This window comes from Ruditapes philippinarum, unplaced genomic scaffold (genome assembly GCF_026571515.1).
Source record: "Ruditapes philippinarum isolate M1 unplaced genomic scaffold, ASM2657151v2 ctg116_1_1_1_1, whole genome shotgun sequence".
In the NCBI taxonomy this organism is placed as follows: domain Eukaryota; kingdom Metazoa; phylum Mollusca; class Bivalvia; order Venerida; family Veneridae; genus Ruditapes; species Ruditapes philippinarum.
Window position 1 is genome coordinate 380,573 of NW_026862606.1, and position 26,042 is coordinate 406,614.

A 26,042-nucleotide genomic window follows, 5' to 3' on the forward strand; every position below is an offset into this window, starting at 1 on the left:
CGCATGAGCTTTTGTGATACTAACAAGATAAGTATAGCTCTTATGTATTCATCTATATCACTGTCAGTATTATTGTTAACATTATTTATGTCGAGTAAAAAAAAACATTCAATTTATATCAACTTTCAAACTATATGTTTTGCAGAATCCCAGTATTTATGGTTAATGTAATTGTAAATACGCTCTGAAACTTCAGTATGCTATGCATGGAATGATTTTAATTTTTCTTTCACATATGAAATAACCATATATGTATGGTGTGTCGCAAACAAGACTCGGGTTTCTACGACTAAGGTCAAGGTCACCGTGGGGGTTCAAACTTTGTTATTTTTTATGTTATATAAATATAGAAGGTGGTAGTCGTGTCCGCTCTGAAACTTCAGTATGCATGGAAGGATTGCAATTTTTCTTTCACATATGAAATAACCATAGATGTATGGTGTGTCGCGAACAAGACTCGGGTTTCTACCACCAAGGTCAATGTCACTGTGGAGGTTCAAACTTTGTCATTTTTTATATTATATAAATATAGATCGTGGCGGTCGTGTCCGCTCTGAGACTTCAGTATGCATGAAAGGATATAATTTTTTTCCATATAAAATAACCATAGATATATGGTATGTCGCGAACAAGTCTTGGGTTTCTACGAGTTAGGTCAATGGGGGTTCACATTTTGTCATTTTTATGTTATAAAAATATAGAAGGTGGTGGTTGTGTCCGCTCTTAAACTTCGATATTCATGAAAGGATTGTATTTTTTCTTTCACATATGAATTTACCATAGATGTATAGTGTGTCGCGAACAAGACTCTTGGTTTCTACGACTAGGGTCAAGGTCACTGTGGGGGTTCAAACTTTGTCAATTTTGATGTTAATATAAATATAGGCAGAGCTGGTCTTGTCTGCTCTGAAACTAATATGCATGAAAGCATTATATTTTTTATTTCAAATATGAAATTATCATAAATGTATGATGTGTTGCCCTTAAGACCCGTGTTCCTACCTCTTAGATCAAGGTCAGTGCTTGGGTTTAAACTTTTTCAATACTTATGTTATATACATATAAATTGTGGTTGTTGTGTCCGATCTGTTACTTCCATATACATGAAAATTTTAATTTTTATTTATCTAACTATTTTCTTTGTCTAACTTAAAGGTCACTGCTGGGGTTCGAACTTTGTCAATTTTTACCACCACAGTTTACATGTAATAGGTGGTTTATAACTAGAATCCTTCGGGGGCATTTGTCACGTTCTATGACAGCTCTTGTTTGAACTTTTAACACAAACCTGTTATTGCTAATTATGGCTGTAGTGTTGCTGTTTGAATGCAAGTTAAAGCTATTTGCATTAAATAAGTTATTGTAGTCTAAGTTCGCTCACATTATAGTGCTAACTAAACAGTAATCAATACTTTGATGATCGATACGTCATCAATGATCATTTATCAAGGATCAATATAGACTTGTATAACAAGTAAACTTTATTTATGTTTTAGATTATTATTAGTTTACAGCTTATGGAAATACCGGCGGGGTTTTATAAAAAAAATGTTTTCATGGCAGGGATACCATTTCAAACGAAATGTTTTTTTGTTGTTTTTTTCTGTGATACGTTAGTAAGTGTAAGACTATTACAAAAATGACTTTTATGGATAGGAAAGAAATCAATGCAGGTAAGTGAACTAGATCTTCTAACTCTTTTTGTTAAAGTTTGTTTGCATTTATATGACTGTTTGAATATGGTACGTACGAGTATAGACATAATATTGATTAAAGTTGATAAATCTTGATTGATAAATAAGTACAATATTGTTCGCTACACAAGCTTCGTTAAAGAATGAATATAGATTTCTTTTCACTTCTGAACACATTTAATGTAAATGTGTTTTACATTTTCTTCTTTCCCAGAAGTGTTCGTGGAGTCTGATTAGGGAATAAATCAACTATAAACAGACGTAGGTATATGATATAAAAGACTGAAGCTTCAGCATAAACTTTACGAGGCGGCTTTCATTAGATCGCTAACATCAAATATTTCAAAATAAATATTCAAATTGGCTCCTGAAGAGAGCTGCTCTGCAGAATTTTAAATGCAGTAGCTTTCAATGAAAAAGATATCACTCTGATATGATAAAATTTATAAAAAAATTAGTTGCACATTTGACTGATGTACATATGTAATATAAAACCATGATATCTTTTTGCCGAAAGTAATGATAATTTTGATCATTTACAAAGATATTAAAATCCCATAACGAGTAAAAACGATATATATGCAAATTTGTATAGCCGTCAGTATGTTATAAATAATAGAATCTACTTTTATTTTAGATTTTTCTGTTTGCTTTTAGCTTGAACAGCGCACTTTAAATTTATTTATCTTTACACGAAAGTACTTTACATTACATGATGAAAACTACAGTATCACTTAAATACACAGACAACGCCTTCGTTTCCCTTCACTGAGAATGTATAATAATGACTCGTATTTATACAATTTATAAAATAACCTAAAATACCCGACGGTTTTGTAAAACATATTTGGCCAGTATGCATATGAATTGCGTGTTTGTATCTTTACTCGTGGTTAAGTGGTTTACATGGAATTAAAACATATAACACATATAAATATGAAACATTAAATGAGTGAAATGAGTGAAAATCGTTAGAACTATGGAATATCAAAGTGGTATTAGTATTTATTAGGACCTTAACATCTTCGGTAGGTATTTTCATTGTTATTTTCTTTTTCTTAAAATGAGAATGATTAAGTAAAGCACTATACAATGTGTTATAAGTTTTAGGAATGTATTATTGTAATGTTTACAGAAGACCAATTTGCTTATACCAAATATATTCAATGCTGGTCATGCAATAACCCCGATGGTATGTCCGGTTAGTTCAATAAAATGTGCAACTTCTCTGAAGCCCCACCTGGCTGTGGTTATTTAATTTCAACACTGAAAGTGTTGGCTTCAAAGAAATGCGTCAACTACTATTCTTATGCTTAAACAGTGGTAATTATTTCATAATAAAAATATAGTATTGCTTTGTAAAAATATACACACAGAATAGCAAATCGCCATTTTAATAGTTTGTTTAACAAACCATTATACATTGAATAAATATATCTGATACAGTTCATCAGTTTTGAGTGTAGTAAGAATAATGCCATGTTTGACACCACTTCACCAAAATACATTACAAATTTAAAAAAAACTATCGTCGCCAAATGGAATATTGTCTTTAAAAGTTCAGAAATATGTTTCTTTAAGAAATCATATTGTTTATTACATGCAGTAACGACACAGAAAAGTAGTATTTGCATAAGTATGTGTGTGATTATAGCGAGCTTTAACGTCAGGGACTGGTATGAAAGATAACACGCCAAGTTTAGTATCTTACAGAACATATTGCTGTTATCATTTAAGTTAAGTTCTTGTTGTTTTACACAGAAGTTGATTAAAATCTATGTTAAATAGATATTAAATGATTTATCTATGTTAAGTAGATATTAAATGATTTAAGGTTTATGTTTGCAGAGAGGACAGGAATATTGTGTTGAGATCGTACTGCCTACAAGATCAACATAGCTTTTATTTTGATTTCCTGCTAGAGCAAACAACACAAGCAGGTAACATTTTTATTAAAGTTATCGGTATTTAGTATAATCAAATAAATAAAAAAAATGTAACAAGAGGACTCTATCTCATCTTGAGATTATGTTAATGTAATTTATATCTTTACATTCACTTCCCCTCCATATTTAGATCATTAATTTTTGTAAAATGTTTTATGACAGGATTATATTGTTTGTAATGTCAGCTACTGCTTCTGGATTGACGACTGTATATGTTGATATGTATTTACATATTGTAAACTGTGACTCAGACAATAGTTTTGAATTGAATTGAATTGATGAGTACTCGTACATTGTTAAATATAATATTCAATCATAGAATCTTTTTTACAGTGCAGAATCTTTGACAAAATGGATTTAAAATCAGGTTTAAATCCAATACTGTGGATTTTTATTTTACCGAACATTTTCGAAGCACGTGATGAGGATCCTGAAGGTAATTTAATTTATTAAATAAAACATAAAACTTTAACATGTATTTATTTATTATCATTAAGAAATTTTACTTTTGCCGTTGCTAGTGCAATTTCTTTCGACTTACTAAGAAAGATATTACATGAAGTCATCAAACGATGCTTATCTATGACATATAGTTAAGTTATTATTTTAGCTGTTAGAAATATGAAAACCTAACTGAACCTGCATCTCTGCGTCTTAATGATAATTCATGACATCAACTGGATATTAAAAATCAACTCCACTATTCCATTGATGTGTAATATGTATATTTTGTTTATTATCAACTCAGAATTTTAAATACTTTAAATTTAACAAAACTATTTAAGGTGAGGAAACCAACTAGTGGTACACAATACATAATCTAGATTTCATACAATGTATGCGTGCATATTGTTTTTAATATTGTTGCTGTTGTTGCTGTTTAAATCCCAAACAATTACACAATAGCATTTATTGTTACTTCAAGAACTGTTTACACATTTTGTAAAATAAAGGATATCTGATAAGACAGAGTGAATTGCCTTTAAGAAAAAAGTAGTTTTATACAGTTTTACATCGCTTAAGATCTTTTTAAACATCTTTTTAAGGTATTGACATCGGCTATAGCTGTAAATACGATGCAGAATGCAAGAAAGGAAACGGAGAGATGTTCTCAAAATGTAACCAGGCATTAAATATCTGTATATGCACAATAAATCATTTAGGTATGAATAAAGTTTGCTTTCAATACTTAAGTAAATTAAATACTGAAAAGAAGAATATATAAATGCCATTGTTGTGTCTCGTTAGAATCAGTCTGTGAACTGAGTAATTATAAACACAGTGCCGTAGATAAATTCCGCGAGGGAGTTTGCAAAACAGGTCCAGCAAAAGACTAAATGACCAATATTTGTTTTCATTGACCTATTTTCATCGAAGTTAAAAATGAACGCTTTAATTCATGTGTGTTATATAATATTTCTTTGTAAGATTTTAGTATTTTAAACGTTTGCTATGTTTTGCTTCTGTTTTGATAAGAAGGAATCACTCGCTCGATTACATTTTTCCGTAAAATGGACATATATCTCCAATCCCAAACACTCGTTTAAATTAGCATTTTATGTATGAATCTAAGGCCTGTATTGTATCATTTTCTAGGAGAAGATAAATGTATGCCCGACAGCGGTAAATATGAAGGCTTTTGCAGACCGAGAAGCCTTTATTCTAAACCAGGATTTTGTACGCTAGAATGTTCACCTAAAGGTAACATTGTTTATAAGTAACAAACAAAATTATTACTCAATCATTACTTAGAATCCCATTTGTTTCAGATTTGGTGATGTATTACAGCTGTTTCCACAACTTTTGACTCGTGTTTTGTGTGTTCCTCATTATCGTATTACAACCATTTACATTACACATGGAACTTATTTGTCTACAGATATCTCAAGGGGACAACAAGATGAAAAGTAGTCAGTCAGTCAGCCGATAAAGCCGGTTAGACTGTATGAACTGTAGACTTTCACCATTATCATGATTAAATATTGAATTCTGCTTAAGCCGGTGCTAAGGTGGCGTGAACGGTAACTTGCATTTTTCCTGTACCGTTCAGCGTTAAGTTGAAACTTATCTCCGATCATGACGTTTCTTGGCTTTACTAACCATTCGTTATGTTCTCACAGATCATTACAAAATGTTTCGATTCTCCTGTTATACCTTTCATTTATAAACTGCTGAATTTGTCAACTTCTATTACATCACAAATTCTTTCACGGAGATTTTGAGACAAAGTGTGAATCTATAGGGTAGAATGTGATTGATTACTTCGTTTATAGGAGAAAACACGTTGTGAATATTATCAACACAAGTATGAAGTTATGCTCATGAAAGTAAACTTCTGACATTAATTTAACATTCTCTTGTCTTTCTATGGCATTGCAGTTATAACTTAAACTACATAAAACAAAGAAATGTCCTCCAAAAACTTCAAGTGTAACGCAATGTTTTTATCTAAGTAGAATTGTAGTAAATAAAATTGTAAAATCGGTTCGCGAACGTTTCAAGTTAAAAGTATATTGTATGTATCTTTTTTCATTTTTAAGGGACAATGAAGTGGACGAATCGAGATTGGTATGGAATTATATTAGACCCATTTTCTTCATATATCCACGATAAAAAGGTATGCTATAAAAATAATCATTAATTTTACGAATATTATTAAATACAAAACTTAAAAAAAATTCTGATCCCCACACATCTTCGGATGTTAAGTTAAAAAAATCATCATTGTCCTGTATAAATGTTGAACACTGCTTGACCGGTGTTAGAGGGAGTGGACGGTAGTTTGCAATTACAACTCCCGTTTAATCAATTTTCCGCTTTTAAGGGAGGTGTATTTTCCTTTTGGTGATACCCTTTTCTATTTTCTTTTATACTATTTATAAAGTTCGATTCATTCAATTTTTGAAAAGTCTGTTAAAGCAACTATTTAGAACTAATTCAGATAACATTGCTTATCTGAGTAGTTCATCAAAATCAGTGTTTTTTTTCAGACTTTTATTTGTTTTGAAACCTCGGGGGAGCCTTTTAAAAGTGTTCCGGAAAGGATTTTTAAAACAAAACCTTCGACCATATCGAAAGCCCGGGCCCAGGGGGGTTTTACAAAAAAATATAAAACCCAAAAAGAAAACAATTCTTGGGCCTTAAAAAAGGAAAATTTTTAAACCTGATACGGGGCGGGAAACAAAACTTGCAGGATATAGCTGGAAGGCAAGTTGTTATAACATTAACATTTACTTTTTGTTATTAATGTTTTCCTGCAAATAAAATGCATTGCTGATCACCTTTTACATGCTTCGTCATTTACTTTATTCAAATAATTAAACAGAAAGTTGCATTACAATTGTGCAGAAGTAAGACTGTATGAAAAGTGATTCTTCCGTCTGTAGAGTTTATAGCGATATTTTGTTTTAACATAATATTTTTTATCTCCATATAGATAAATCCCCGTGAAGGCGAAGGTAGGGCCGACGTTGTATGGGTCGATGCTAAAGACGTGACACTGTCAAACTGGTTGAGATACGGTAACACTCCAATAAATGCCGAAATGGAAAACCTTGTAGCATTTCAGTATAAAGGTATAATAACAAAAAGTACATGTAATTAAATATTTTGATATTCTTTCGGTACAAAGAAAAGCGATAAGAGTATTATCATTTAAAAGTTTCAATTATTTACATCTGTTAACCGGAATATCCATTGAAAGCACTAATAGAGAGAAGGAAAATTGGTAAAACAGGCTATTACTTTGTTTCAATGGGTATGTTCAGTAGAGATAGTGGATGGTGTAACATTTAACACACACACTAGCACCGGCTTAATTGAGAAATTAAATATCTTGAATTTCCCTACGATTCTTTCAGTGATAATATGTTTATTCTATGTTCATGTCAAAATTATCAAACTGAGTCTTTGTTTTTCCCGAATATATAATTTTAGGTGAAATGTTTTATCAGGCGTTCAGACCTATACAACCTGGGTCGGAGCTGTTTGTTTGGTATGGTGACTCGTATGGTGAATTTTTAGAAATTGAACCATTCGATCCCCCGAGATATTATTATGCAAAATGTAAGTACAATAAGTTCATAACATTTAGCGGTTAATGTTTGTCAAATTAGCCTTGTATTTCAGGAATAAAAATAACAAAAGAAACAAAGCACAAAAAGCTATCATAACATTACATGGGATAATCTAAGAAATGCAAAAAATGTCATCATTTATGTTCTGCTCCGTTTGTATTTTTTTCAGTCATTTTCACTTGATCTGATTTAAGTGATATTATGTTTATTTGTTCGTTATAAAGTTGAGCTTAATTAGTTAAGTATTTCAATAGAATGACTATAATGGCCATGGCCAAATATTAATGGTAAGAATGAAATTTAAAAAAAACTGCCTTAAATAAAAAAGATTGCCCATATTTTTATACATGGAACGTTTCAGATACACTCTGAAGGACATTTATATTTTCAATGAGTCTCGTGGGTTTTTGGTTATTTTTGCGAAGTCGAGTAAATTTTTTTTTTAAATTATTGTACCTCTTAGATGGGCATAATGTCACTGTAAACTATTGTCTCGATAGTATGTTAACGAGAATGATTATATTGAAATTTCTTCAGTTATTTTAAATATTAGATATCAAATATTTCAATTTATGTAACAGTCGGTTATGTGGGCGGTGAATGTCATGACGAGGACGAAGGGCTTCCATGTGTTAATGATGATAACACAATTTGTGCAGATAAATCTTGTTTCTGCGTTTCTGGGACTCACGTGAGAGCGGGCAAATGTTTTAAAGGTAAACTCGGTTCAATTAAGGTGACGGACATTATATTACATGTACCGGTAAAAATACATGTAAATATAAAAAATAGCTCGATGTCTTTAAGTTAAATCAGGATAGGAATAGCACAAACATACGAATGAGTATATCTAAATCATATGTTATCGTTTGCATACATTTACATTTTAAGTGTCTAAATTAAAGTGGGAAACCCAAAATTCACCGTTTTAGGATTTTAACCTAAATGATATCTCTTTCAACAATATTTCGGATATTTAAGAGAAATTGTATTATTTATAAACTACTCTAAGTATCGTACACACATGCATTATGTTCAATTAAAGACTAGAAATGGCATAAGTATAGAACCTTTATTGAATACTTACAATACACAGTTATCGTAACAACCCTCATGCATTTTTTAATATGACTATCCACATTTAGTAGATTCTAATACGTTTGTTTGTTTGTTTTTTTTCGGTGAAGAACTGAACGTATACATATCATTGACATTTCATTTTAATTTTATCTCGGCACAGTTCGTTCTTATAAATAACAAAGTATTTTCAGATGGAACATTAGGTGGATTGTGTACGGAGCTCAACGGTGTAACGTGCATGCTTGATAGGAACGCCGAGTGTCAGAAAGGAGTTTGTGTTTGTAAGAAGGATTCTATCCCATCTAATGGAATTTGTACAGCAGGTATATTGTCAAAATAATATTCAAATCAAATTAAAATGAAGTAAATAGCAACAAAAGTGCCATTGTTTGAATATTCACATTCTTGAGATCTTTGTATTACTTTTAACAGAAATTGTTACCCTAACAATTTTTTGTTTGTTTCACGTTGGACCCAACACAAAATTATAAATGTTAAGTCAAATTTGAATAAAAACATTCAGTATCACTATATTCATTTCCTAAGAGTCATGTTTATATGGAGCAAATGTAAACTTTCTTGATTACAATATCAGAGGAGATGTTTGGAGGAAGATGTCGAGGTAAAGATGGAAAGACTTGTATGAGAGATGATAATGCAGAATGTGTGCACGGTTTATGTAGATGTAAATATGGTACAACTGCTATAGGAAAATTATGCCTGAAAGGTAAAATGATATTCTTAAATGATATGTGCTGAATTTCCCATCAATATTTAAAATCAGAAATTAAGATATATCTATAGTTTTGACATTAAACCATGGATTAAGTTTCTCCGCAAAAAGATAAGCAAACATCAATCCCTACCTAATATGCTCAATGCTTTAAAAACCCTTAAATAGATTTATTCAAAAGAAACAAAGTTTTTTCTACCAGGCATTGCTTAACTGGTGTTGACAGAATATGTATGGTATATATGCAGTTTTTCATCACAGCTTTGAAGAAAACAACTCTTTAACATTGAAAAATGAACCAAGTAATAAAATTCAAGAAATTATATATATTCTAAGTTATGTTTTTTTATTAATTATGGTAAAGATGAGAGCTATCAAGGAAGATGTATCGGGGATGATGGCGACGCATGTGAGAATGACCAACACGCCGAGTGCTTGGACAAGATCTGTGTTTGCAAGAAAGGTGCTAGTGCAGTCAATGGAAGTTGTGTTTTAGGTAAATAAAACATTTAAATTATAAGTCAACTTTTGTAGTTTATTTTTCTACGCAGATTGTTAAAAGATCTAAATATTAATTTATTGTTAACAAAAGAGTATTTCTGGATATAAATTGGATTTCTTTTCCATAACCTTAATTGTTTGCTTGTGATTTCATCAGATGAAAAATATGGAGGTAGATGTTGGAATGGCGACGGCACACCTTGTAGACTCGACCAGAATGCTATTTGTATATCTGGCGTGTGCACATGTAAATCTAATACCAGGTTAATGAATGGCATATGCCGGACGGGTGAGTACATGGCAATAGATTTAATAATTATATAACAATGATATTCGTTTGCTTTAAAGTCTTCTTTGATTAATTATGGTTGTAAGCATTACGGTTAAAGAAAATTTGCGCCATTTAAAAAGAAAATGCATAACAACTGAATAAGTAAACCAACACTAATATAATAACAAACAGTTTCTTAAAAATGTTGTACGGTTAAAATTATTTTTAAATTGTCTTTAAGGTGGAAGGAGAGGTTATTTCATGCACATATATTTTATTTACATATAATTCATATAAAAGGCAATCATACAATTTGACGAAAATGTTTACTTATTGCATATTTTATAGTATTTTATTATTTTATCATAATTTCAACAGACTGCAAGTTTTCAATTAAATGTATATATCTTTCATGTTTAAGATGGTGCCCTAGAAGGTATGTGCGTAAAGGGCAATTGTAATGGGAAGAATGTTGACTGCGACTCCATGTCAAACACGTGCAAATGTAAGGTAACTCATTTTCCGTACGCTGGGAAATGTGTTAAAAAGTAACAGGTATGATACTTATGTTCAGAAAGTTCACAAATTTCCTCTGATTTTAATTTTAGTGTTTTGGACATTATATACTTGCAAATTTATTTTGGTTCAACTGTATTTAAAACATAAATATAGAAAGGATGAAGTTCAGTAATTGTCTCCTATATGAAAAACTATAAATATGATATTGTTGTATTATAACACTGTTATGACGATAAACTTTATATATAAAATATTCCGTTTAAATGTAAAAACATCCCAAAAGTTTGTATATTTAAAAATAGAAACAAATACATTAACATCTATTCCAGGTTGCAAGAAATCCAAAAATTAAATGTGCAATACCATAGTTTCACAGCCACAGCATGATCTATCAATCATCCATGATTGACCAAAAAAGAGGAAGATGTTTGATGGAGAAAAAATATAAAGCGGGTGCATTAAAGAATGGAAGACACGTGAATGAAAAACAGACTTTTTAAGAACTGCGTTTGTATATCAATGCATCAGAAACTGTGTAAAATATTCTATGCTTTATGTCGGATTATCGTATGTAATATTCGCTAATTAATGAAATTTTTTGGTATGATTTGAGGCCAAATTGATGATTAAAATGCTTTTAATATCAGGTTATACAATGATAAGCATGGGAAATCACTTCTCATCAATTATTGGCGTTTTGCAGCTGTGTATGAGCCAAAAGGAAACACAAGTGCACTCAGCAATATTTAATGATCTCTTTTTTACACCATAAGATATTTTAACATTTTGATAGAAACTATGGGTTCGTTTAAAAAATATTTTAAGCTTTTAAACATTAAGTTTTAATCTTTTTGTATGTGGAATAAATGATCAAGTATAAATACAAAAAAAATTGTTTCATTAACAACAAAACATTTGGAACTGATAAGTAATATTCGGATGTTTCCGTAATTGTCAAAAAAAATGAACACACTGAGTTTTTAACTTTAAAAAATTAAAACCATTTTCCGTTGCCCATTTTTGAATTTAATCAAAATTTTGTTGAAGCTAACATATTTTTGACAGATAGCGTATGAGAAAATCATTTACAAATAAGAGCAATCCACACAAGAATTAAGAGCTATCGTTTAAGCAGTATTTACATTTTTGCTGTGTTGCTTTATTTTTTTCTATTTCTATATGTTTTTTGGGACACAAAGCGAGATAGAATGCAATATAGATTTCGTATTGATTTTTTGATAAATGAAATCAAGGCTGTTAAAGTTGGACGAAATTATGACTTCATTGGAAGACAGCATAATAATTTTAAATGCTCAAAGTTCATTTGCTACATTTTTAAGTGGAGAAAAAATGGATATTTAAACAATCTATAGTTTTATTTGTGCGTTGATGCCAGCATGCAAGCGTGTGAGTATGTGCGTTTTTATTATAAGAATATATTTTTACATTTTTAAACCTATGAAAATATGCAATTATGATATGATTATCAATGTTATACTTTCAATTTGTTAAATAAAAATATCCACCTTCATACAATCTTTATATACTTCATACTTACTATATACGTGAAGGTGAAGGAAAGAGATAAAGTGTACTACTTCAATATAAGATTCAATATAAATTCTGTTTAAATGATTTAGCTCCTACAAAGATTTAAGAGTGTTATGCGACCATCTCCCTCAGAACTTGTCCACACATAAATTGAAGAAAGTTATGAAATATACAGACGATGCACGATGTAATACATTCAAGGAGACGTTGATCATAACTTCAGATACCTTTTTCAAAATTCCATTTTGTTAAATACCGCCCATTGTTCTCTCGTTTAGGGTACATCCATTCTATTCTTTTACTTGGAGACCATACGCCGCTTTTTGTGGAATTGCGCGTTTATGTCATACTGAATATCCCATAATAACAGCCGTATGAATAAATCTGCGATATCAAAATTTTACCATTTGTATGTCTATATGTTGAATTCTGTTTAAAATAATGATACGGGGCTAGAAATTATGACTGCCATCTATAAACAGGCTTAATCAAACCTAGCTTAAAACATGTTAAACCTTGCCATTTTGAACAATGTTAAGGGATTCCATTTAAGTCTTTTTTATGTTTGTTTAAATGTTATTTTCCAATTCATACAGAAATGATGAGAAATCAAGAAAAAAAGTAATAAATAAATCTGTAAGATTATATACTACAAACTCGCAAAAAAGCAAGAAACTCGTATATGTCATGTAAGGCTATATGCATCAAAATGAAAGATGTTGCATAGTGTAATTCAGCAATACACATACAAAGATTTAAGGAGGTTATTCAACAAACTCGTACAGAGGGTGCCAAATGTTGTGCCGAAAATCAACGCAAAAGTCGTAGGAGGTAATGAAAGAAATTCGCACATAGATGAAAACATCTTTTATGTTCCCTAGCACCAGAGTATGTACCTTTAGCAATTTTAATACGTTTGAAGACATTAAACCATGTAAACTGTCGACTTTTAAATCCATTATTGGAGGAACTGTTTATATATTTTATGAGGCGTTCAATATCTATATATGCAAAGTTATCCATTAAGTTACAGACATCCATAGAAAAAGTTGTGTACGCTTTGAGTAAGAAAAGCAAAGTCAAGCAATCACCAAGTTAGGATTGAACTAACAAAATGAAATTTAATTATATCACCCAATATAGGTGATAAAGGTAAAAGTTTGGATCTTATTCCGATTTGAAACCACAGCCTGATGTTTCTTACGGCAATACATCGACTTTATGAATCTAATCTAGTGTCAGCTCATATGTGCTTTGGTCAATGTAGACTAATTTATCTTAAAACCGAGTAAGTAACTACATGTATTTGTTTGTTTACTAAACTTATTTTTAATGATTGTACACTTATATTGACTTCACGTGCAATTTTTAATCTGAATCTTACTCCGAATAATATAAAAGTTGTTCTGGTTCATCTGTTAACGTAACCAGTTTAGTTAATGTAACAAAAAGACAAAAACAATCTTGCAAACATAACATGTTGTTTTTGAAATATAAATTGTAGTGGTTGCCCAGGTAACTTTATCATGCATTATTTGATTTCAAATTTTAAAACTATCTGGAGAAAGGTTGATTTTAATTTCCCTGATATAGAATACCCATTACATGTGTACCGTGTAGTAACTGGAGCGTAAATGTCTTATTCAATCTACTATGTTGAAAACTGAGCCACAGGGATTATACTAATATTGTTTGGCTATAATATTTATCCGTCAGGAAATGATAAATGTATGCTCGGCAGTGGAAGCATTTTACGGACGAAGTTTGCGGACAAAGATGCATTATTCTAAACCACGATTCTGTAAACTTGAACGTTCAGCTAAATATCATTTGATAATTAATTACCTTTGTAACTTAAAAAGAAACTGTTTAATCTATGCATGTAAACAGTTGTTAAAAGGGTAATAATTGTACAAGCCAGAGGTTTCAAGCTATAATACAAAGGTAATTAATTTAAATTTCCACCTCCAGGAAATTTCTGGTAATACAGGCGTCTCATGTTATGAGGTTAACGATGTATTCTTGATTACACGTTATGTACAGATAACTGTGATGAGAGCGTTAAAGTGCATACATATATCAAAGGTAAGTTCTCGTTGTAATAGAAAAGATACGAGACGCTTACGACACTTAAAACATATTCATACTTTAAACTTAAGAATTACAAATGACACTTTGATTTTTAAAGTACTTTAAACTCATTTGACATTATGATTTCAAACGTTTAAATATCAAGTAAATCTAATTGATAAGAAAATGCCGATAGTAGTTCTATTGCATTAATACTTCCAAACAGTACTTAAAAGTGGTACCTAATCCAAAGTATTATTTAGGGATTTTTTCTTAGATATGGTTTGTTTCAGAATTAGAAAGAAATCCCAATTTTAACTAAAATAATCAATATTAGATCATGTGATACAAGGCGTTCTATAGATATAAAAATATGTGACAAATATTATTCTACTGAGAATCCGTGTAGGTACATAGTCCTTAGATTTTAGACGCATTAAAAAACTATCATAGCTAATAAAGTATTGGTAAATTTATTTTTATCTTTTCAATCTATCCGATTCATTAACATAAATAATGAAATGAAATTCCCTTTGATCCATATAATATGTAATGAGAACCGTGACTTTTTTTATTCAAAGTGAACGTGGCATTAACTTTGATACTTACAAGATAAATATACCTCTTACGTATTCGTCTATATTACTGTCCCAATTTTAACTAAAATTATCAATATTAGATCATCTGATACAAAGCGTTCTATAGATATAAAAATATGTGACAAATATTATTCTACTATGAATCCGTGTAGGTACATAGTCCTTAGATTTTAGACGCATTAAAAAACTATCATAGCTAATAAGGTGTTGGTAAATTTATATTTATCTTTTCAATCTATCCGATTCATTAACATAAATAATGAAATGAAATTCCCTTTGATCCATATAATATGTAATGAGAACCGTGATTTTTTTTATTCAAAGTGAACGTGACATTAACTTTGATACTTACAAGATAAATATACCTCTTACGTTTTCATCTATATCACTGTCAGCTGTTGTTGTTGTTGTTGTTGTCATCGTCGTTGTTTTCAAGTCTTGATTTATATTCAAGAAATTTTAAGTGGACATCGAACAATCATTGAATAATTGATATTGAAACGTATAAAGTGACAACAAAAATTGCCAACTAAAATGTAGCTTGTTCAAGGAAGACATTTTTCTTTCACTTCTTGAGTGTATTACGATATCAACACAAATACCACCATTCAAGTAGGCGGAAATATTTATTGCAGTGTATTTCATTGAATTCAGACTTTTTTCAGAAACAATTAAGACATTAAGACATTATTACCAATATAACAACATATTTCTTGCTCTCAACGATTATAATCTAAGATGGTGTCATAGAAGTTAATTTTTTGCAAGAAATTGTGTAGGTTTAAATAATATTTTCGACTCCTGTTTAATTAGAGGATACTGAATGAGTATTAAGTTAAATACCGAATAAATTGCACGAGTTGAATAAAATTATATTAATCAGCCTCTGGCGAACATGATATTATTTTATTCAACGAGTTCAATAAATTCAGTAATGAACTTACACAAATTTAATATTCTATTTATCACATACCCCAAAAAAAAGAAAGTTTCAAGTGAAAAACAACCATTTTTCATTGACACGCATATATTATAACGCTTACCATTCTATTCAATACTAGCATTCTAAACAATACATTTCCTTAATCATTCAAAAATGCCAAAGTCATTCCTCTACATAAAAAGGGTTCTAAAAGTGATAAAAGAAATTATAGGCCAATTTCCATATCACTTATTCTTGAACGTCATGTCAGTTCACATTTAAAGCAATACCTTGAGAAAAATCAACTTCTATACCAACGTCAGTCTGGATTCAGGTCAAATCATTCATGTCAAACTGCATTGATTAGAATTATTGATGATTGGATTAATTACAGCTATTGACAAAAATGAAATAGTTAGTTCAATTTTCCTTGATCTCTCTAAAGCTTTTGACAATATGGATCACTCTATTATTATTGAATAGCTTAGACCCTTCATCAGTTCCTTGGTTTTCCTCCTATTTAGATTGCAGAACCCAACAAACTTACATATACAGTTTATATTCAGAGTCAAGTTCAGTAACTACTGGAGTTCTTACGGGCTCAGTGCTAGGTCCTATACTGTTTTTAAGCTATATCAATGACCTGCTGTTGTCTATGGAAAAATCAGAAACTGATATTTTTGCTGATGCCACTTCCCTTTCAACCTCTGATGTATCCCTTAAGAGAGTAGTTGAATCTCTTACTCATGATCTTTTAAATGCCAACAAATGGTGTGATTTGAATCGCATGTCTATCAATGTTAACAAAACTAAGGTCATGTTTATTTCCTCAAAACACAAGCAAACTTATATTCATGAAAGTAGTCCTTGTACTTCATATAAAACAGAGCAAATTTTTTGTAGCTCTGAAGAAAAATTATTGGGTATTACAATTAATAACACCTTGTCTTGGCAAAGCTATATTGATAATGTTCCTAAAAATGTAACACATTGTTACATTTATTATCACGTTTAAAATTATTCATATCTATTACTGTACGTAAAATGTTTTACAATGCATATATTTTACCACATCTTGATTATTGTTGCATAATTTACGGTAACTGTACATCTTTTCTAGAAGATAAACTCATTAAGTTCCAAAAGAGAGCTGCAAGACTAATTCTAGACAAAGATTATGACACCCCATCTGGTGAACTTGTTTCTGAACTCCGCTTGATGACCTTTTCACAGAGGGTTGTTTTTCAAAAAGCTATTATGATGTTTAAAATATTGAATAATCAGGCGCCTTCCTATTTATTGAATAATTTCATTTTATCGTCAGATGTTCACACTCGCATTTTGCGTCCATCGTCTGATTTTCAACTTTATACCCCTAGACCAAATACTGAACAATTTCGTAAGTCTTTTGTTTATTCTGGATCTTGTATTTGGAACGGCCTTCCTGATTATATTAAGTCTGCTACATCTGTGAACCATTTTAAAACCTTATACTTGAGGTATTATTACACATTGATGTATACAAATTGATAATCTCCTGTATGTTTTTACATTTATGTATTTTAATATATGAATATGTTAAATTTATATTGTTCCTTGTTGAGGGCCTCATGGAAGATTGATATGTTTGTTCAAATGTGTTCTCTCGGTAAATAAAGTCTTTATTATAACATTTTGCGCATTTTAACGCATTATTTTTATAACGCAAAGAACGTAACGTCAAAATACATGCACGGTGGTGCAGTACCAAATTTACGGAGTCGCAAAAGTGCTATGATGTGTGTGATAAAAAGTAATTATATTCTGGAACGTGCGCAGCAAAAAAAGTCTGTTTAAAAAGTAAAAGGTATGGTAAGTGATGAGAAACGTCGATTACTGAAGCGCGCTCAAATATACTTAAATTTTAATTTTGATAATTTTGATGTAATACACAAATACGTTTGGACTTCGCTTTATTCAAATTTTATATGGAGAGAATGTGAAGTTTAATTATTGTCTTAAATTAATGCATATCAAGTTAGAAGACTGTTATGCCGTAGACGATGCAAGAAAGAGTATAATATGCATTTGATAAAGATAATAATGATGATATATTAAAAGATAATTATAACAATTCTAAAGATGAAAATGAGGATATATGGGGTGTGATATGGATTTGATAAGAACATATTGGACTCTGGAAACGAAAACGAGGCTATATGAGTCTGATAAGATTTGAAATGGACGTTTTGGACACGATTGGTAATATTGGATCCAAAATCAATAATATGTATTTGAAAAATATTTCGTTCCAAATGATGAAAGAGCATCGATTATATTTTATAAGGTATAAAATAAAATTTCATATAAACGACAATTTGTTGTGAGATAGACTTTATAACAATTGATAATTTTATGACAATATGTTGCATTAACAGATGTTTGATCTTAAGTTAAAACATTAGATATAAACCTAATGTTGGGGCACATAGTGATTTTATTACAGCACAAATAAACAAGAAAAATGCAGATTTTCGTATTATTTTGGATTGTTAATACTTTTCTTTATCATGTAGCTAAGTGTCAGTCAAATATTAAAGGTAAATATATTTTTATTATAGAAATGCATTTCCCATGTGGTAGTCGTTTTTTTACATGAAATGTGTTTAGAATATCATTGACAATTTTATCATTTAATACTTTTTCTCTGGAAAAATATATTTTTCTTCATCTATTTTGTATTTATTATTTCTTTTAATTATAATTGTGAATTGGTTCTGAACGTTTGGAAATTTATCTAGCTTAAAAAGCTTGTTCAGGTTACTTTAATTGTGTTTATCTTGTTTTAATACTGTGCTATGCTTTAGAAAACTTGAGGGCTTTTATTATTTCAGTCTTGTAAAGTTTGTCATATGCAGTTATATGTTACAAATATAATGAAAAATGTATATATATTTTCTGTATTTTTATGTTTTATGAAAATGTGAATTTGTTTAAATGTCAGTTACAATTTCACGCTCTGATGTTTTGACAAACTAACATGTATAAATGAATGAACCACGAAAATTAATTTGTTAGAATGAATGGGCCACGAAAACTAAATTGTATATTGTATAAAGTTGTTGATAATTATCGTCATCAGTGACACTCGCAAAACTACACAGTTGTTAACGTATAACTTAACATCTGTTTGTAACATCTTGAAGTGTTCATATTGTACATTAAATTTAGATATTTTTAATTATATTGCATTTTTTCAAAGCGGGGAAATATATCATAAATATCAATCTTAGCCTTTAATTTTGCTATAACTTCCTATTTTTGTCCCAAAGTTTCGCTTCACCTGATGTAGTTTTTATTGCGAAGTTACTTAAAATAACGAATGTCTTATTGAGCTTTTACACTCAATTTAAACATAACCAATTTTGTTAAAGTAGCATGAGAACATTGGAACCGTTTATAAGGAAACGATTGTGTATATAAACGATTGTTATGTATCTAAATGAATGTTCATGTCAAAACTAATTGAACATAGGCATTGCAAATGGACATTTATCTTATTAGGATATAGTTCAATAAAATGGGTTGTCCAAAAATGCGTGTGTTTTTACTCTATTGTTTTGCAAGCTGTATTTTGTTCCATCAATAAAATCTTTTACGGCTGTTTTCATATCCTCCGATATGGCAGTCGTCTTTAATACTGGTTACGAAATCGTTGTCTAGTTGTTATTTTAGGCTATCTGTGTCTTTGCAATTTTTAACCACCAAAAAAATAATAGAACGAGCATCGAAATATGAAGCTATCTGATTTGTACAAGGGGACGTACCATAGGAATATATCAAAACAAGTTCCCTGTTGTCACAATATAAAACCCCAGAAATAAGTAACCAATGAACGAGCATCTGAATATGATATTTCTATCGTTATCCATTTCTCTGCCGTCACAGAAAGTAAACCCAAGGAAAGAATGAGCCAGTCCATGCGTATGCTTCGGGTGCGGGTAACTAATACCTGCACTTCAGTTAACGCACTGTGCATGCATTTATTTACGATTTAACTCTGACACAATATCAGCAGAAAGGTCCCCAAACTATGATACAATCTCTTTTATATGCCGAATCAATTTTTCGCGCATATGCAATCTACATAGGGCAAAAATATCGCCCTGCCGAGAATTACTGGAAGACGTTAATTTTGTTAAATAACATTTTTATTTTTCAACAACAAATAAAGGCGGATTGTACTTTCATAGTGTTGTAACAAATGAAAATGTTTTAAGTTTAATAAGAGATAGATAAATAACTAGAGCTTTAAAAAGACTTAATGTCAAATACCCATGAATAGCTTTCAGTTAAGAATAAATTAGGAACGACCAAGCTGCTCTCGATTAAACGGGATTCAAACATTTACAGTTGTAAAAAAACACAAATGGTTTTCTTTGAGAAAACTATTACATTATAATAGCAATGAATTTTGCAAAAATAAGATACAAAAATATTTATCAAAAATCACATAAAATGTTAAGTCAACGTTTTACAATGTCCTAAAATATAAGTCTGCCATAGTCTCCTTATACTTACTTACTAATAATTTATTTATTTTTTTATTCCAGGTATAGATATAGGGTATAACTGTATACATGATAGTCAGTGTACGACAGGTAATGGAGGAGAATACTCAAAATGCAACAAAGATCTCAACATTTGTATATGTACAATTAACCACCTAGGTCAGTAATTCTGATTACAGAAATATTTCGGCATGTTTATATTTCAAAAGATCATTGAGCAGCATAATTGTGTTGTTGGATAAGCCGGTGCTAGGTGGATTAAGATATGTTTCGTTGTTTTCCATGACCAGATTTTTTACTTCACTTTATTTCTCTTTTTATTGCTGTTGAGTAATTCATGTATTTCAAATTATTTATTGTCATAGCAACAGTTATTAACTTTTTGTTAAAGCTGTTACAGTCAGGTTATTTACAATATAGATTTTTCTTTCATGATATATTACTATAAAAAATCATGTACATGTAGTGAAATAAAACAATAATAACATAGCAATTAACTTGACAGCAAATTTCATTTAAATATTTTCTTCCCTTAAATGAAACTGTCTAGAAAACAGAGATACATTTAGAGTTGCTTTTGTTGTAGGCGAGGACAAGTGTCTTAAAGACAGTAATCAATTTTATGGCGTCTGTAGACGAAAAACGTTTTATACGGAAACACAGGTGTGTACTCTGGAATGCTCACCAAAAGGTATTTTTCTAGTACTCTCTTTACTGAAATATCAAGACATGTTTGGTCTTTATTTGAGATCAATTTATCTTTAAATAATTTCAAAAATTTTGACAATCAATTTGAAATACTAGTACCTATCATTCCAAAACAACAAGCATAGAAAAATCATTTTGGGACCTTAATAATAAAATATAAAAAGCCCAGATTTTTATCTATTTGTTTCCAAAGATGTCATACCCAGAACCTCTTTTTAAGAATTCTGAACTACATTTAATCTGACAAACGCAAACATAGAGAAACTACGCTAAAAGTATACAGTCATAATTTAATAGCTAATAACTGCAAAAACATGCCATTGAAACAAAAGTCAGCCAATCAATGTCAAAAGAAAATAAAGAAAAGAAAACACTTCATGCACTAAGCCAGAAAATAAATACTTACACGGGTTGGCTTGGAGGCTTTGATTTGAACAACTAGAATATGAGAGCAATGATAGACAAGGCATGCCGATGTTCTTAGATCGCAGTCATGGGCATAATCCAGCAACGCATGGCTATAAGAGGGCACCGAACAGAAGACAAGAAAATGAACAAAGGAAAGTGTGTTGAGAGTGCTTACCAATAAAGTTTGCTTAAAGAAAACCCTTAGAAAATTCAAAGTTTATTCTAGCGGTGCGAAAACAAAAAAATAAGAGTTGGTCAGCATTCATGCCTCAGTAATTTATCCATAGAACAACCTTTCGGATAAAAATATATCTAAATAAGGCAAATGTCTGGTGGAAAAAGTAAGTTCTAATAATAAATCATTTAATTCTTAATACGTTAACGTTTATTTAACTTTATTTTGAAAAAAAAACATTACTTATACAACTATATTTATAATAAGCACGTGTAAATTGATAGACTTTTCCTGTTTAGACAACAGTCCATTGCAGTTTTCTTGATGAAAATTAGACAGAAAACATATTCCTTAGGTAAAAAAGATGATTGAAAATACTATAATTTCATGTTTTGCTTCCATTATTATCATTATCGTAAACAAATGAGTATGAAGTTACTTAAGAAGGGGATAAATATCATTACAACATTGACAATTAAAGCATTTATTTTTTATATCAAGTTGATGCAAGCAACACCTGGCTCTAACTACCATCATAATCGATATCAAAACATCATTGTTTTTCTGCTATCAGTGTATATGATAAATGCTGTTTTTTGTACTGCATGCTCCGACAAAAATATCATATATTATTGTGCAAATGTATATCTTAATATTATATCATAATAATATCTATTAATATTATGATGATGATGAAAAGTTGAATCTTAAATACATTAGAAATAGCTGTACATCGTTAACGAATGTTGAATGCTAAAATATGTTAACTTTCATTTATCAGGTACACGTAGGTTGAGAAAGGGTCATGATTGGTACGGTGAAATTTTACACCCGTTTGCATCTTTTAAAGTGGATAAAACGGTATGTCAATTACAGAAAACACACATTATAATATGATTGTTATGATAGTTTTAATGCATTTATCAAATTATGAGATAAGAAAACGATCATGTTAATATGTAAAGATATCCCTCGTCGTGATCGAAATGATGCTTTTGCTGTTTACTACCAGTATCACAAATATTTGTCGGCTTTGTAGACTCTCACTACTAACTGGAATCTGAAAGTTTTTAAGGTTACATCTATAGATATATAGCAGATTGAAAATTACACAGCATGAAATATCTAAACTTTGCATGATTTTAGAATATTACAAGAGAAGCCTTTAAAGCTTTAAATTAGTTGAATACATTTCAACGGGGAATCATGTAATAAAACTCATATTTTGCATTTGAGTCATTTGATTTTGTACAATTGTAATACATAATAGAAATAAATAACAACATGATCTTTCAAAGAAAATGGTTGGTTTGGGAATGCTATGCTTCATTCATCCCATTTTTGCTGACAAAACATTATATTACTTGATAACGATAGGATCGTAATGAATACTGTAATTTATGTCCTTTCTAAAGTATAGCAATAAAATTCATGTCATTCTTAGAAGTTACCAATTAATTTCGTGAGTAAAAGATTGTCGTAACATAACTGATATAAAACTTTTATCATGAACCCCTGATTTCTCTAACAAGAATTTTAAATAGCCAATACAATAGTGGTTTGCCTTTGCAAAAGTGTATCTCGCAATATTTATTGATATCGCCCTATCATGAAAAACATTGTTGTATAACAATTTTGGTTTGCTATTTTTCTTTTCAAACAGACAAGTGCTTGTTATGATCCAAAGCGAGCATTTAACACTGTTCCAAGCGGATTCGAGATAAAACAATCAAGTTTGCCAGGGATTGGTTTAGGTGTATTCACGACATCCTACATTGAACAAGACGCAGTGTTTGGTCCATATAAAGGCACGTTTGATACTGATGATACTGACGAGGATCTTGATTATGCTTGGACGGTAAGACAAATCATTGATATAACATTTAAATCCAACATTGCAAATGGTTATTAATTGTTTAAAGTTAGATTTAACAGGTTGTAAAAAAGACAACATCTCGATAAAAACCAATTTTCGGAACAAGACTTTCTTAGGTTAAAGGTATATTAATACAGTAGGTTACAACATTTTAAATATTTGAATAACTTTCCCCACCAGATACAGTTGTAAGTTAAATGGAGATGACTTACAGTGCTGAAAGTACTGTATGTGAATAACAGGACTGCTGAATATACATTTTGATAGAATATTATGATAACCACTTAAGGAAAAAAAATGCGACGTTTCATATTAAATTGATGTATTGGGCATCTCTATTAGTATAATAAAATTGTCGCGAGAAAGTCTAGATGTTTATTGCTGCAACGATCGGTTAGGTTAGAAATTCCAAAGAAACATTTGCATTTTTTTACCACAATTTGTTGAACTTACAAGCTTAATTGTGTTATTTATAGCAACAGGTCCTCAGTTTTATGATAAAGTTCATCAAAAATGAAAATGTATTTAAAAGTAAATTATTTTTTATGTGAACAAAGAAAGTAATTGACACTTATGACCCCCGTAAATTACCCCCAAAAAAGGTCCAAAAATGCAAATCAATTCCCCTTACTGCGTAAGTAATGCAGTATAACTATGGTGATTAATACAAAATAATCAGTCATTAATTGAACATTACATGTAAATCTTTAATAATTAAATCTTGAATCTTTACCTTTTTTTCAAATCTAACAATATTTTTCTCACGTTTGATTTTCTTGACTTTTTTTTGGCTCATCTGGAGGCCTGCAGTTGTAACACCACATGCCTCATCGTCTGTTGTTAATAGTGTTAGATCTGTAAATTCCACAGTGACCCTACTTCATCAATCTTTGCAATAAATAAGTTATTACCTCTACTTTCAGTACAAACTAAAATAAAAGTCAGTGCATGTGGTCATTATTCAGCCTCTAGGTAAACGCGTGAGAGGTGTTATTATATTCATGGGTTACTGCAGAAAGACTAGTATATGGATGACAAAGTTCTTTTGAATGCGAAAGAATCTGCATATTTTGTAAATAATTATTTAACCAGATTCATGTCACAATAATGGTATTTTTGCTTGAAGTTATGTTTGGCAAAATTACTGGTTACTTGCATCTAGTATCGTTGTCTTACTTTTTCTTTTGCAGTACTTTGGTACGTTAAAAAAATAGCATATTTGCAGAATCTCTACAATTTTTAGACACATACTTCAATTAAACATATTTCGTTCACAATCTCTTAGTAGTTGCCCTTACAAATAAACTAAAACGTTTAACGTTCTTAATTCCTAATATTTTTTTACACGAAATAATATGCAATGACCACCCAACGTTGTTCTTTTAGTTGTCATATTCTATTCTGTCAAATGCATGTCGTGCATCGGTATCTCCCTTATAAAATGAAGAGAGTTGTCCGGATGAAAAGGGAGGGGAATTGTTTTCCCTGTAAAAGTAACGAGTGGAAAATTGTCCAAAAAATAAGTGACTTTTCAATGCAGAAAATTACCTAAAAATATTCTAATACTTGTCTATAATTAGATTTCTCCGCGTGAAGATGAAGGGCGTAAACAGCTCATATATGTAGATGCCATCGACATTGCTTTATCTAACTGGTTGAGATATGTTAACACCCCAATAAACGCGGAAATGGAAAATGTGGCTGCAGTACAATATAAAGGTAAAGGAACTTGTTCATCGATTAGAAAGCATATTTTTGAATTATATAGATACCCGGTAGTTCTCCTTATACAGATCTCTATTTATTTTATTTTGTGAACATACCTGTTGGTACTTTTACATTTATATGTGTTTTCCATTCGACGGTTCAACATCGTACTTTCGACTTTTTATCATGACCTTCGACTTTTACCTATTGTTTTCGTTATTTCGAATTTTCACCACTTTGATATTTTTTATGTAATCGTTATTTAGAGTTATGTGTGCGTGCGCGCATCGTGTATGTGTGTGCGTGCGTGCGTGCATGTTTGGGTGAGTGTGTGTCGCAAGGGCCCGAACGGGACATTCAAATTTGAAAGTGACTACAGATATGTTTAAAAAGTGGTGATTATAAAGATAAAATAAAAAGACACCGTATAAATTCACACAAGAATATGTTTTTAATTATAAAGTTCTTATAATCGGTCTGGGTAATACGATGCTGGTGTCGGAAAAATGTACTTAAATAACAATTGAAAACATCTGTAAATATGAAACAACAGTGTTATGAACACAAACATCATATCTCATCGTGTATAACACTTTTCACTCTTATACAGAAACAGTTTTAAATGATTTTGAAAAATAGCAAATTCTGAAGAAAAA

At 30.5% G+C, this 26,042-nt stretch overlaps 3 protein-coding genes across 5 annotated transcripts in view; all 3 read left to right on the plus strand.

The window, feature by feature from the left end:
• Positions 1-1,503: 1,503 nt before the first annotated feature.
• On the plus strand, positions 1,504-6,282 carry LOC132719571 (uncharacterized). Of its 3 annotated transcripts, none has more exons than XM_060703351.1 (6): positions 1,504-1,673; positions 3,543-3,634; positions 3,974-4,076; positions 4,687-4,803; positions 5,237-5,341; positions 6,181-6,282. In XM_060703351.1, exons 3-6 carry the CDS (start codon positions 3,992-3,994, stop codon positions 6,279-6,281), a joined length of 408 nt encoding a protein of 135 aa, XP_060559334.1. In that variant the 5' UTR covers positions 1,504-1,673; positions 3,543-3,634; positions 3,974-3,991; the 3' UTR covers position 6,282. The 3 variants fall into 3 exon arrangements, with proteins under 3 accessions (XP_060559334.1, XP_060559335.1, XP_060559333.1); XM_060703350.1 differs by lacking the exon at positions 1,504-1,673 and adding an exon at positions 2,474-2,722; XM_060703352.1 differs by lacking the exons at positions 1,504-1,673; positions 3,543-3,634 and adding an exon at positions 2,467-2,722.
• A 540-nt stretch (positions 6,283-6,822) lies between these two features.
• On the plus strand, positions 6,823-12,363 carry LOC132719570 (prion-like-(Q/N-rich) domain-bearing protein 25). The gene is made up of 10 exons (XM_060703349.1): positions 6,823-6,847; positions 7,077-7,215; positions 7,577-7,705; positions 8,298-8,432; positions 8,988-9,119; positions 9,392-9,523; positions 9,894-10,025; positions 10,188-10,319; positions 10,723-10,856; positions 11,150-12,363. The coding sequence occupies exons 2-9, from the start codon at positions 7,185-7,187 to the stop codon at positions 10,851-10,853; spliced, it is 954 nt and encodes a 317-aa protein (XP_060559332.1). The 5' UTR covers positions 6,823-6,847; positions 7,077-7,184; the 3' UTR covers positions 10,854-10,856; positions 11,150-12,363.
• Positions 12,364-18,354: 5,991 nt separating this feature from the next.
• Positions 18,355-26,042, plus strand: part of LOC132719555 (uncharacterized) — a 30,674-nt gene continuing 22,986 nt past the window's right edge. Inside the window, exons 1-6 of the mRNA XM_060703334.1 lie at positions 18,355-18,541; positions 20,555-20,671; positions 21,099-21,203; positions 22,585-22,664; positions 23,467-23,661; positions 25,260-25,398. Coding sequence (XP_060559317.1) covers positions 18,466-18,541; positions 20,555-20,671; positions 21,099-21,203; positions 22,585-22,664; positions 23,467-23,661; positions 25,260-25,398 — 712 coding nt within the window. The 5' untranslated portion in view covers positions 18,355-18,465. The remainder of the gene's footprint in view (positions 18,542-20,554; positions 20,672-21,098; positions 21,204-22,584; positions 22,665-23,466; positions 23,662-25,259; positions 25,399-26,042) is intronic.